General features: G+C 35.6%; 2 protein-coding genes across 13 annotated transcripts in view; one reads left to right on the forward strand and one right to left on the reverse strand.

The window, feature by feature from the left end:
* Nucleotides 1-6,469, reverse strand: part of ELP4 (elongator acetyltransferase complex subunit 4) — a 241,832-nt gene extending 235,363 nt beyond the window's left edge. For 5 of the 6 annotated variants that reach the window (XR_008421172.1, XR_008421171.1, XM_053899861.1 and 2 more), the window contains exon 1: nucleotides 6,206-6,469. Coding sequence is in view for 4 of the 6 variants with exons in the window: in XM_053899861.1 (XP_053755836.1) it covers nucleotides 6,206-6,428 (223 nt within the window). In the remaining 2 variants the exon portion in view is untranslated. The remainder of the gene's footprint in view (nucleotides 1-6,205) is intronic. The other variant, XM_019456605.2, reaches the window with a different exon arrangement.
* Nucleotides 6,470-6,552: 83 nt separating this feature from the next.
* Nucleotides 6,553-12,499, forward strand: part of IMMP1L (inner mitochondrial membrane peptidase subunit 1) — an 81,883-nt gene continuing 75,936 nt past the window's right edge. The window contains exons 1-2 of one of the 7 annotated variants that reach the window (XM_019456618.2): nucleotides 6,640-6,663; nucleotides 7,931-8,040. The gene's annotated coding sequence lies outside the window, so the exon portion shown is untranslated. Of the gene's footprint in view, nucleotides 6,664-6,686; nucleotides 6,702-7,930; nucleotides 8,041-12,499 lie in introns of those variants that run through there. The other 6 variants (XM_019456611.2, XM_053899863.1, XM_019456619.2 and 3 more) reach the window with 6 other exon arrangements.

A 12,499-nucleotide genomic window follows, 5' to 3' on the forward strand; every position in this document is an offset into this window, starting at 1 on the left:
TTGTGCTACATCTAGACTACCACTGATGTTTTGATCCATGTGGAGCATTTTACTTTCTAATTGCTTATTTCTGTACTTTCCCGCACATGAAAAAACAAGCATTTGTATACTAATCATCATTGTGTGTATATTTAAGATGAATAGATGGATATAGCAGACTGCAGTCTAGTCTAGAGGAGATACTATAAAAGTTAGCTGCTTTTCTTTCCATAACTTATTTCTTATAGGAAAGATTTAGGTTTCTAACCTAAACATCCCTGGGTCTACATTCATGTCACCTCAAAGTAAGAATTTATGTAAGGTATACAATTGGAATAGTTATAGAATTAAAGATTTTTTGTGTGTGTGAATGTTATTCACAGTGTGATAAGAACAGATCAAGGAATAGTTTCCTGAGTAAATGAAGTGATACCTAGTTCTCAAGTGTCTGGCTCAGAGAGGTATTCAGCAATAGCTGTTACCATTCTGGCCATTATTTTCTAATTAAAACAAATCACTAAAGATTTCTCATTATGTGATAGTGATCACTATAGTAATAAGACTTAGTAAGAATACTTCCCATTGATGAATTAGTTAAGCAAAGCATTATACAAAGCATCACAAATGAGTGTATGCTAAGAAGGCAATTTTCTGTAAGAATGATTCAAGTAATCCACTGTTTCTGACAATTCAGGAAATGCCACCCAATTAAATCTTAAAATCTCATGTATATTAAAATTCTATGTTTGGAAATTTTGAACATTACTTAAAACAACATAAAATGAGGACATTTTAATGACTTTAACCAATTATCTTAATATACTATCAGAACTTCTCTTACAAAAAGGAAGTTTTGGGGCCCCTGGGTGGCTTAGTCGGTTAAGCATCCAACTCTGGATTTCGGCTCAAGTCATGACCTCAGGGTCCTGAGATTGAGCCCTGCACTGGGCTCCACCATGGGCGTGGGTCCTGCTCAAGATTTTCTCTCTCTCTCTCTCTCTCTGCTTCTCTCCCCAACTCACGTCCTGTCTCTCTAAAATTAAAAAAAAAAGTTGTTTTAAAAAGGTAATTTTTTTTTTCTAAAGGGTTCTATTATGTAAATTTACTAGATTCAAATTTGGAGGGCTCAGGTAAAGTTTGGTCATTTTGAAGGTTGGTTATGGGTAATAAGATGAAGCCACCTTATTACTGTTTTAAAATTCAAACTTTTATTGTGTGTGTATGAGGTGAAAGGATTTGATATGGACATATACACACACATATAGCAGCAATGTTCCTCTGTTCTTCCAAATTTCAGTGTGACAAGACCTTACATTTCCTTAAAATACCTGTTTATATAAGGTATTTTGATATACCTCACTTGATACACTGAGGTTCTGACGTAAGTTTGAGCAAGTTTGTAGCTATGCCTTCATCAAAAAATCCAAAGCTTAAGCAACCAACCATGACAGGCTATCTTGACATGCTACATTGAACCAAAGCTCATTTTACTATATGTTTAAATGCAAATATCCATTAGTAATTTTATTTGAAAAGGAACACAGATTTCACATTAATAGTTCCCAATTAAAATAGACTATCTTTTCCCAATAGTTCACTAAAATGTTTGACAGGTAAGTAACAGGAAGGAAGCAATCATCTTATTTCTGTGATGAAACATAAGGAGTGAAATGGTCTTGTTTATTGCCTCCTCTCTCTTTTAATCAGATCTCAGAGCAATCATCACATTGAAGTCACTAAGCAAATAAACTCTTGGTTTTACTTATGGATTTCCTTAATAAGTCTATGTATTTCCAGCTTACTAAAAATACAGGTAGAATTGTTTATTAACATGTAAGATAATGAGTTTGAAAGCTTGAGGATTCTTTTACAGTGTTAATTTCAAGGTTTTAAATTTTAAAAATGACACAGCATTTTGTCTTAAAACTAGGAAAAAATCTAATACTTTAGAAAACATTACCAGAAAATTTAAGATCTTGACAATTATCTTGAAATTTTATGATTTTTAAAATACGTTGTTTTTTATTCATGTGAATAATTAGCAAATGATTTAAAATTTTAATTTTTATAACTTTTGTTTTTTAAATGTCTATTTATTTTGAGGGCATGTGCATGTGTGGGGGAGTAGTAGGAAGAGAGAATTCCAAGCAGGCTCTGACAGTGTGAAGCCCCATGCAGGGCTCAATCCCACCAACCTTGAGATCAAGACCTGAGCAGAAATCAAGAGTCTATGCTTAACCGACTGAGCCACCCAGGCACTCCTACAATTTTTTTTTTTTTTTTTTTAAGTAGGCTCCATGTCCAATGTGGGGCTTGAACTCACAACCCTGAGATCAAAAGTCACATGCTCTACCAACTGAGCTCGCCAGGGACCCCAGAAAATGATTTTAAAGGTAGAAAATTCAATCCCCATACACTTCCCAAATCTCTAATTAAGCTATAAATTCTGGGTAAGCAAGGTCAAATGAATATATTGGGACAAGAAGGCCCAGAAGTGAAATCTTACAAAGACATCTCCTTTTTCAGTTTCAGGAAGTAAAAGGGAACAGAACGAAAAGTCAGGAAAGACAACGATTTATATCAGTTCTTTCTAGTATCTTCTATAAAGGAATAGTTTTGTATAAAATCATAGAAGGTCATTTTAGGGAAAATACAATGCACAAAAAGTTCATATTCTTTCCTTGGTTCATAGCAATGTCCTTAACTACTTAATGCCATACCTCAAATTAAATTGCAGTTTATTTTGTTAACAATTCAACTTTTTCATCTGTCACTAGGAGGTAGTAAATATCCTGACAATTCTTGATTATCAAAACTATTAGCTGGGCAAATATGGGAAACAAAATAGAAAAAGCTACTAACAGTGAGAATGGTTCTGTAGTTTAAATTATATGAAACAATTTTATATAACAATACAAAGGAATAAGCTACATTTCCCTTAAATGTACAGATATCAGTTGCTAAACTATCATAACCAGGATTATTTTTAATATACAGTCCAAACTCAAAGTACATTTCACACTCTATATTAAGACACTGTGGTGCAAAGGAAATAAGCCCACCAGTATTTTTACTTTTTGACATTAGTGTTGAAAATGGCAGCAACCATCAGGCTTCTTTGGAGTGTTCTTCCTGAACTATTATTTATCCCAAATCCCTATCTTCTATTCACTTGACTGTCAAAACTAAGTAAGTTCCAAATAGCACATAAATTTTAAGCCAGTCAAACCTGGGAAATCACTCTTTCTTCAAGTATCCTTTTGAAGGATGGGATTGGGGAAAATTCCTCCAGGTTAGACAATATGATCCTAGGATGAGCTATATTTTTTATTCTAGAAAAAAAGAAATCCTGCCAGAATCCTTCACCTACTGTAAACTTTTTGGCAATCTTCAGAAGAAGAAAAATGAAATATTTACATATAGTGTCCTCGTATAACAACATAAATGTCCTGGAAAGGCAAGGCTGGGAGCCTGGGTTAGGAAATCTTAGAATTTGAAAAAATTTCAATGTGGCCAAGTTGGAAAATGTATGTCAATATCTAACAAAATTTAAGTTGTCATAACAAAAGTATTTAATATGATTAGATCACATTTAAAAGATGTTGATACGGGGAATCCTCAAATTTATAAAGCACTTGGGAATATGAATAGAAATATCAGCGTATGTTCAAAAGACCAACATTCAATTTGCCTGTGTAATATATTCAAATATACATTTAAATATATTTTGCTTAAAATTACATTGACATCACAGTGGCAGTAGTAAAAATCACTGCACTGCATGGCAGTGACAATACAATATTTACTTGTTACACAGTAACCACAAAATACATTTAGGCAATAAATACAATGTTATAGCACAGTTTCACCATTCTGGTATCATAACATCCTAGTATCATTATATTTTGTCACAATACGGTTATATTAGGCTTGTCACAATCTGAGTCAAATAATATTTTAGAATAACAATATAATCTAATTACTTATATTTATGTGTATACACATAAGCAGCCAAATGTTTCACTTCCAAATAATATTTTAATGTAAAACAAATGTAATGGATTTGCTCTACAGAGCTATACAAAATAAAAAAATCAAAATACAAAAACACCATTAAGAAGTTAACAACTAAAATACTTCTAGACATATTTATTATTCCAAATGTACTAACTTCTATAATAACAACTTCTTCAACTTCTGTGCTCTTTGAGAATTAACTGTATACATGCAAAATATATTTCAAAATATCCAAAAACTGATACCTATTTCAATTATCTTAATGAACACCAATTTTCAGCATAAGCTTATTACAGTCAAATACTAGGGTCTCCCTCAAGCAAATCTGGAAGATTTTTAAATTATAGTTCAAGTTTATATCATTGTAGAAACACATAAGGAAGGTGCTTTGGGTTAACTTTTTGGTGGGTGCTTTAAGACACATACTTAAATCATTAGTCTTAGGTTTGATGAATGCTTAAAGCCACTTAAGAGTTCTCAAAAATTTGAGACAGCTGTAGCATAGTGAACACTAAATTTGAAGCCCAAAGATCAGCCTAGATAGACGGTCTCTAGTTTTATGACTCTGTTCACATCACTGTATTTGTGTCTGTTTTTAGAGCTCAAACACATAACTCAACCTACATGTTTCAGAATCTCTTGTCCAGGTATTTTTTTTTCTTAACGCATTATTTTTCTTTCAGTCAAGACCTTAATGAGAATCAACTATATGCCAGGAACTGTGCTAGGCATTTTGTTATTCTAATGAGAAACTGAAGGTATAATGTCAGAAATGTGACCTTTTTGTTTGAATAGCTTCAGGATCAAGTGAATGAAGTTACAGATCTCCACTGAATTAAAAAAAAAAAAAAAAAAAAAAAAAAAAAAGGCAAGGACTAAGAACAGCTTTCAAGCTTTCAGTTCAAATATAGGACAACACCAGGTAAAATTCACCAGGGAAAAAGGTGAGATAAATATTTGCTAACTAGATATTTTGAATCATTTGTTTTTAGTACCATGAAATTGAGGAAGGCAACGGACTTAAAACAATTAAGTGAAAATACTTAAATTTATGTAGAAATAACCACGATCCAGTAAGGACATGAAATAAAAGAGACAAGAAGCCACACTCTTTCTCACAGTTTGCTTGCCTTGTCAATTTCCTTTGCACTAAACCTACCTGAAAAGTGTACCTTGAAGGGTAAAAAATAGAGAAATGTCAAGTGAAGTACAAGAACCAGCAACGTCATTTATAATATTTTATGAAAGTGTACAAGATTTAACTGACACATATCACATACTATATAGAAGTTATGAAATATAAACATAGACCAATTTTAATGAAGAAACATTCTAACAGGTATTAACTAATTTACAAGCTCTTAACACAGCAGCTCTGTCCTACCAATCTAATGTGGTCAATCTCTGCAACAGAATAGTTATGAAACAAGCTACTCTTCAGTAGGCTTCTCATGAAAAATTACAGATTTTACAGGAAGACCTAAGAACTGGATTTTTCTCATTAAAATATGAATTAACCTTAAACGTATCTTTGGAGTTTAACTCTGGGAGGCAAAATATATAGAGAACAAAATTAACAAAAATTTATATACATATATTTAACGCAGACACTAGTATGACCGTCAATATCAACAACAGGATTTAACTCCTTTGAATCCACATAAGCCTTTAACATCCATTCCCTTAAAAGCCAGTCGAGTTTGTTTAAAGATTCAGAACCAGGAGATAAGCAGCCTGGCGGTGAAAGAAGGGAAGTTACTTTTTTTTTTTTTTCCCCCAGCATTTTCAAATGAAGCTCATCTCTCACAATGATACAAACTTTTGTAGGTTAGGCCAAACCACGAACTACCTGGGGTTGACAGAAGGGTGCAATCAGAGGCCAGGAGGGGATCCTAGAGATGAAGGCCAAACCGTCCCCAAGTATTAATGATTCCCCCTTATTAGGCAGCATTTCAAGAAAACAAACAAACAAAAAACATGTAGGGATCCCGTCGTAACCTAAAAAAGGTTGGTGGGCCAGAACCACAGTAGAAAGTGGGAGCAGTAACAGCATTTAGAAGTCTCAGTGTAACCCTTCCTCCCCTCCGTCACTATCAGACCGGACTATCCTCTCCACGTCCGAAGGCTGAGGGGGAGAGAGAGACGTGAGGTTAGGGCGGCTTCCCCGGCAGGTGCCCTCCCTAAACCCAAATCTCCGTTCTGAACCGACCTAAGAGCTGGTCCAGGGCTGGGAGCCCAGTTGATACCAGCAGCTGTCCATTCCGTACCGACGGTCGTGTGCCCGCGATGGACACCAGTCGAGAATAGCTGCTGTCAGAACCGCTGGCTCTAGGACCCCTCCTCTGGAAACTGGTGACGTTGTTCTTGCCGCCTGCCGCCACCATAGATCCAGTACTCCCAGCGCCGGTGCCGCAGGTCGCCGCTGCCGCCATCTTGGAGCTTCCCGCGTTGACCCAATAGGAACTCTGGGAACTCAAGCAGCGGGCCTGTCAGAGCCAGTCCCAAACTCCCGCCTCCTTGCCCAGTATTACGGCTCTCGTGGCCAATAGGATTGAGAGTTCTCTTTCCAGTCAACCAATCGCAAGGAGGATTGCTGAAAAGTGAGCTCTACGTGGGGACGGCGGACTTTTCTGGGGCCCAGGTGAGAAAGGCCCACCTGAGTCCTGGGTGAGTCTACCTTGGTTCTTTGGGGATAGAGGTGGGTCGTGTTCAAAATTTTTCTCGTTTTGAGTATTCTCTCTGAGTTAAAGAAAAGGCTAGTAGAGGAGCGATATATCTAGAAACTACCAGTGGGAAATTGCACCTTTCACCGCTCCTTGGTAAAGAGAAAAGATATTTTCCCTCGCCTCTTTCTCTTCTGATTTCTGAAAGAAAATTCATACCGCCTTTAACATCAGGATTGTTTTTTTCCTTTTTCTTTCTTTTTTTTCTTTCTTGGGATGGTTGTGTTACATTGAAGAAATTGGAATTGGAACTCTTAATGAGTTGCTTGCTCAGCATCTGGGCTCAGTTCATCAGTGCCGATGCCAGGGAGGTGGGTTGGATTTAGACTTTAAGGGGAAAACTCTTGAGCTTTGAGGCGATTTGGTGTTCCTGTTTCAAACAACAAATGACAAAATGTACTTCTCTGACAAGTCCCCGTGAGAAGCTTTCGTTAATTTTAATTAGTGCTTCTGGAAGTCTTGGGGCGCGTTTCCATAAGTAGTGTGAATGACAAGTGTTACTCTGACAACCTTGTTCACACATTTAATTGTCATTTGCTGTTAAGGCAGCTGCAAATAACAGAAAATACTTTAAGTCTCTTCCCCCGCCCCCCCCCCCCCCAAAAAAAAACCAACCTGGTGAGTATTGGATGTGTATGTACTTTCTTTTTCTAGTGATTTGTGAACTCTGAATTGAGAGCTTTTTTATTAGAATTTTATGTGCTGAAAAAAGATGTGATTTAGAGATGTGTCTTTGGATTTAAAATTTTTCTCAAAACTGAGCTGGTTAGAGGAGTGATTTTTAAGGTATTCACGATTGACAAATGACTAAACTAAAATAGACTCCCAAATCTTGCCTGCATTACTAGATTATTGGTTTTGACAGTGATCTATGATACTTTAAAAATATATCCAACCTCACTGAAATTCTTGCCATAGGATTGTCTTAAATCGCAGTGACTTGTTAAAACTTTTTGGCCTGTTCTGTTTGATAAATTGCAGTTAGTATTGTGAAATAGTGGCTGGTGGGTTTTGTTTTTGTTTTTAAAGTAAAATGTTAACACTACAAAACAAACCACCTTACTCTTTAATAATATATCAGCTGGAAAGCTTGATCAAGGTTTAGATGCTTTCATTTAGACTCTTTCATCAGTATATATTTGTAATCTAAATTATTCAATAAATAGCTGTTGAGTGCTTGCTTTCTGCTTAGACCTAATATGTCATTTTAGGCCTATTGAAGTAAAAATGTTCTCATTTGGGGATACAAGATTAACATGTAGAAAACAGCATAGCAGTTGAAGTGAACACATTGGACAATTGGCGCTAATATTTTCCTGTGGTGAATAAGTACTAAGAAGGCCAAAACAAAAGGAACAAAGCAGTCTAATATCAAATGGAAACTTCTTGGATATTTTTGCTGCTCTGAAAACTTTGAAATACTACTAATATTGAATGTTTATGGGCTTCTTTACTACATATTCCCTTATTTTCTACTCCATTTACTTCACCCTTTAGTTTTTTAAAGGCAATGGTATGATGCTTTATCTTATTACTAGAAATGAAGAATTGTTTTTCAACTTTATAATTAGGAAAGCATGCCGTATATATGCACACAAAGCCATTCTTGAAATGAGGCTGTATCTTTCATATAACATGATCATAGAATAAATTAATCTGTCTTAATTTTTTTTTTGATGAAGACAAAACTTTTGCCCTCAAAGCAAAATCTTGAATTTACCAGTATGTAGAGTTGTGTATAAAACATTGGAATAAATGAGGTATTTGTGGAAGGGAAGAGTTAAAAGAATATGTTTAGGTGTGGTGTTAATAATGATTAATAACAACTTAATTAACAACAATTGTTTATTGAGCACATACTAAATCCCAGGCAGTAGGCTAAGCATTCAGGTTATAGGAGAAAGAATAGTTTCTTTTCTCCTTGAGTTGTGGGAGGAAAGTGGGTAAATAGGATAGTAAAGTATATTATAAATCCTTGGAGGACAAATGCAGGTTACCTAACTTGGACTGAGAGAGGGGGGCTGTGGGAAGTTTCTACTGAAAAGGAAGTTTAACCTGTGTGGATGAAGGATGTGTAAGAGATAAGGGCATTATAGACAATGAAAGCCATTACAGAGAATGCAGAGACTTTCTTCAATAAATCTGCACCCATTGCTTCTGTGCAGGTTAGTTCTCATGATTTATACAGAGTGCTAAGAAGAGACTGGAGAAGTTAGACAAAGGTCTAATTGATTTTTTTTTTAAGGTTGTGGTTCTTATTTTTTGTAAAAATAATGGGAAATGGGAAATCACTTAAAAATTTTAAGTAAAGTGTTAGCATGATGATCATATTTCATTGTGTTTTGGCTAAGAGTATACTAGAAGAGAATCGATTGGGATAAAAAACATGAAATGAATTAGCGATTACTATGAGGAGTAGAATTGATATGACCAAGGAAAGTTGACAGGAGGAATCAAAGATGACTAACAGGTTTCTGCTTTGAACGGGTTTGTGAATAACAGAGGATCAAGAATAAAGGAAAACAGCAGAATTTTGTACTTCTCATGTTAGTTGTTGTACAGAATGGGAGATAATAAAATGAGTTTTTAAAATCTGTTTTGAATATGTTTAAAAATTTTTTAATGTTTGCTTATTTTTGAGAGAGAGAGACAGAGTACGAGGGGGGTGGGTGCAGAGACAGAGAGTGAGACACAGAATCTTGAATGAAACAGGCCCCAGGCTCTGAGCTGTCAGCACAGAGCCCGACGCGGGGCTTGAACTCAGGAATGGTGAGATCATGACCTGAGCCGAAGTCAGATGGTTAACCTACTGAGCAACCCAGATGCCCCTGTTTTGAATATGTTTAATTGGAGGTACCCTTGTAGTATCCAACTAGAGATGTCCAATACACCGTGGGTTATGTGACAGAGGGATCTCTAGATGAAACATATAGATTTGAAATTAATTAGCACATGTTGGGAGTTTACCTCAAGGGAATGGATAAAGTCACCAAGGAAATATATACTTTAAGATGAGAAGAAAAAAGAACCAAGAATAAACTTTGGGGTACGTGAACATTTAAAAAGTGGGCAGTTGGGGCGCCTGAGTGGCTCAGTTGGTTGGGTGTCCAACTTCGGCTCAGGTCATGATCTCACGGTTCGTGGGTTCAAGCCCCATGTCAGGCTCTGTGCTGACAGCTCAGAGCCTGGAGCCTGCTTCGGATTCTGTGTCTCCCTCTCTCTCTCTGGCTCTCCCCCGCTCACACTCTGTCTCTCTCTGCCTCTCAAAAATAAATTAAAAAAAAAAGTAAAATAAATAAATAAAAAGTGGGCAGAGGAACAGAAAGTAAAGTAAGAGTTGGGAAGTGTTTATTTGATTTAGTAATAATGTTTCTCAGATTTTGTTAAAGGAAGATTTGATGGAGTAGTAAAATTAAAAGTAAAATAATTATATTTAGAATTGAATGGCAAATGAATATTCTGTAAAAGTAGACCATTTTACATTTTAGAAAGCTTTCCTATGAAGGGGGATAGAGGGAGGTGACAAAGGTTTAAGGGAGGAGTTTTGTTAAAGAGAGAAAGAAAATAGACACTGGAAAATAATTCTAGACAACTGATAAAGCAAAGGACCTGAATGAAATACAAGGAATGGAAATCATAGCATAGGAGAAGGATCAGTTTTTGAAAGGAGGGGGGACAATTCGATGGCTAAGGTGTGTAAAAGAAAAGAAGCTCTTTTCCCTCCTTTCTGCCATTAAATCTTGCAATCCTTAAGACCATTTTGACTTTTTATTCCATATTCTTACTTTTATCCAGTCCTAGGACTTCAGTTACCATTTATATATCAATGATTAACATAAATAGTCCAGAACGCTTCTCTGACTTCCAGAAGTATAAATTCAGGTATTTACTTTACCTGTTTCTTGAAAATCTTAGTGGGACCTCAAACTCATAATGCCCAAGAATGAATTTTCTCTTGTGTTTTGTATCTCCGTAAATGATAGGACCATTTACAGAATTAGTTGCCTAAGACAAGTAACCTCACTTACACTCTGGTCCTCTTTTTTTTTTTTTTTTTAAATGTTTATTTATTTTGAGAGAGAGATAGAGTGCAAGCAGGGGAGGGGCAGAGAGACAGAGAGAGAGAAAGGGAGGGAATCCCAAGCAAACTCCTCAATGTCAGTGAAGAGCCCCATGCAGGGCTCGAACTCACAAACTGTGAGATCATGACCTGAGCCGAAATCAGAGTCTGACGCTTAACTGACTGAGCCACCCAGGTGCCCCACTCAGGTCCTCTTTCAAGCATCATTCTGCCGTATCCATTACATTGCCAAGACCTATGGAGTTTACTTCTTCATAGCTTTCTAATCCATTCTGGGACATATAGCCCTCATCATGGTTCACCTGCAGTATATTCTTTATTCAAGAGCTATCCTAATCCTTTCTAAATAGAAATCTGATAATGTAAAAACAATACTAAGCACTTGCATGTAGTTCCCTCTACTTGCCTCTTTAGGCACATCATTCTGTAAATTTCCTTACTCTCTCTACTCTAGCATTTATTCATTCTCCTGTACTCCACAAATTTTCCTCCTCCTAAAGGCCACTAGTTAATTTCTACTTATCCTTCAAATCTCACTTCAACCTACACATTCTCATTAAAGCCATCTCTCCTTGCTGTCAAAATGAAATCAGCTCCTATATACCAACAATGAATGAGTGGAATTGGAAATTGAAAACACAATCTAATTTACATTAGTAGCCAAAAAAATTAAGTACTTAGGCATAAATCTGAAAAAGATATTTATAAGATCTATAAGAGGAGAACTACAAAACTTTGATGAATAAAATTGAAGAAAAACCAAAAAAAAATAGATATTCCATGTTAATGGGTATGAAACTCAAGGTCAAGGTGTCGGTTCTTCCCAAATTAATCTCTAGATTCAATGCAATCCAAATTAAAATCCCAGCAAATTACTTTATGAATATTGACAAACTGATTTTAAAGTTCTTATGAAGAGGCAAAAGACCAAAAATAGCAAACACAAATAGCAAAATTGGAGGACTGAAACCACATGACTTCAAGATTTACTACAAAGTCACGCTAATTAAGACAGTGTGGAATTGGCAAAAGAATAGACAGATCAGTGGAACAGAATAGAGTACCCAGAAATAAATTCACATAACTACAATCAACTGATCTTTGACAAATGAGCGAAGGTAATATAATGAAGCAAAGATAGTCTTTTCAACAGATGATGCTGGAAGAACATATAAATAGCAAAGAAAAATTAGAATCTAGGCACAGACCTTACATCCTTCACAAAAATTAGCTCTACTAGATCACATATCTAAACATAAAATGCAAAACTATAGAACTCCTAGAAGATAACATAGGAGAAAACTAGACAATCTTGGGTATATGATACTTTTTTAGATGTGAAACCAAAGATATCCATGAAAGAAGGAATTGATTACCTTGAGTTCATTAAAATTAAAAACTCTTGCTCTTTGAGAGACAATGTCAAGGGAATGAGAAGAAAAGCTACATACTCAAGAAAATATTTGCAAATGATATACCTGATAAAATATTGTTATCCAGAATATATAAACTCTTTAAAAAAAAACTCTATAGTAAACAACCAGATTTAAAAATGGGCCAAAAACTTTATGATACACTTGACCAAAGAAGACATACAAATGACAAAAAGCAAATGAAAGGATGCTTCACATCATATGTCATCAGAGAAATGGAAATTTAAGCAACGTTGAGATATTAGTGCATACCTATTAAAGTGGCC

The sequence above is a fragment of the Panthera pardus genome, unplaced genomic scaffold (assembly GCF_024362965.1).
Source record: "Panthera pardus isolate Hobbes unplaced genomic scaffold, ASM2436296v1 HiC_scaffold_12, whole genome shotgun sequence".
Lineage (NCBI taxonomy): Eukaryota > Metazoa > Chordata > Mammalia > Carnivora > Felidae > Panthera > Panthera pardus.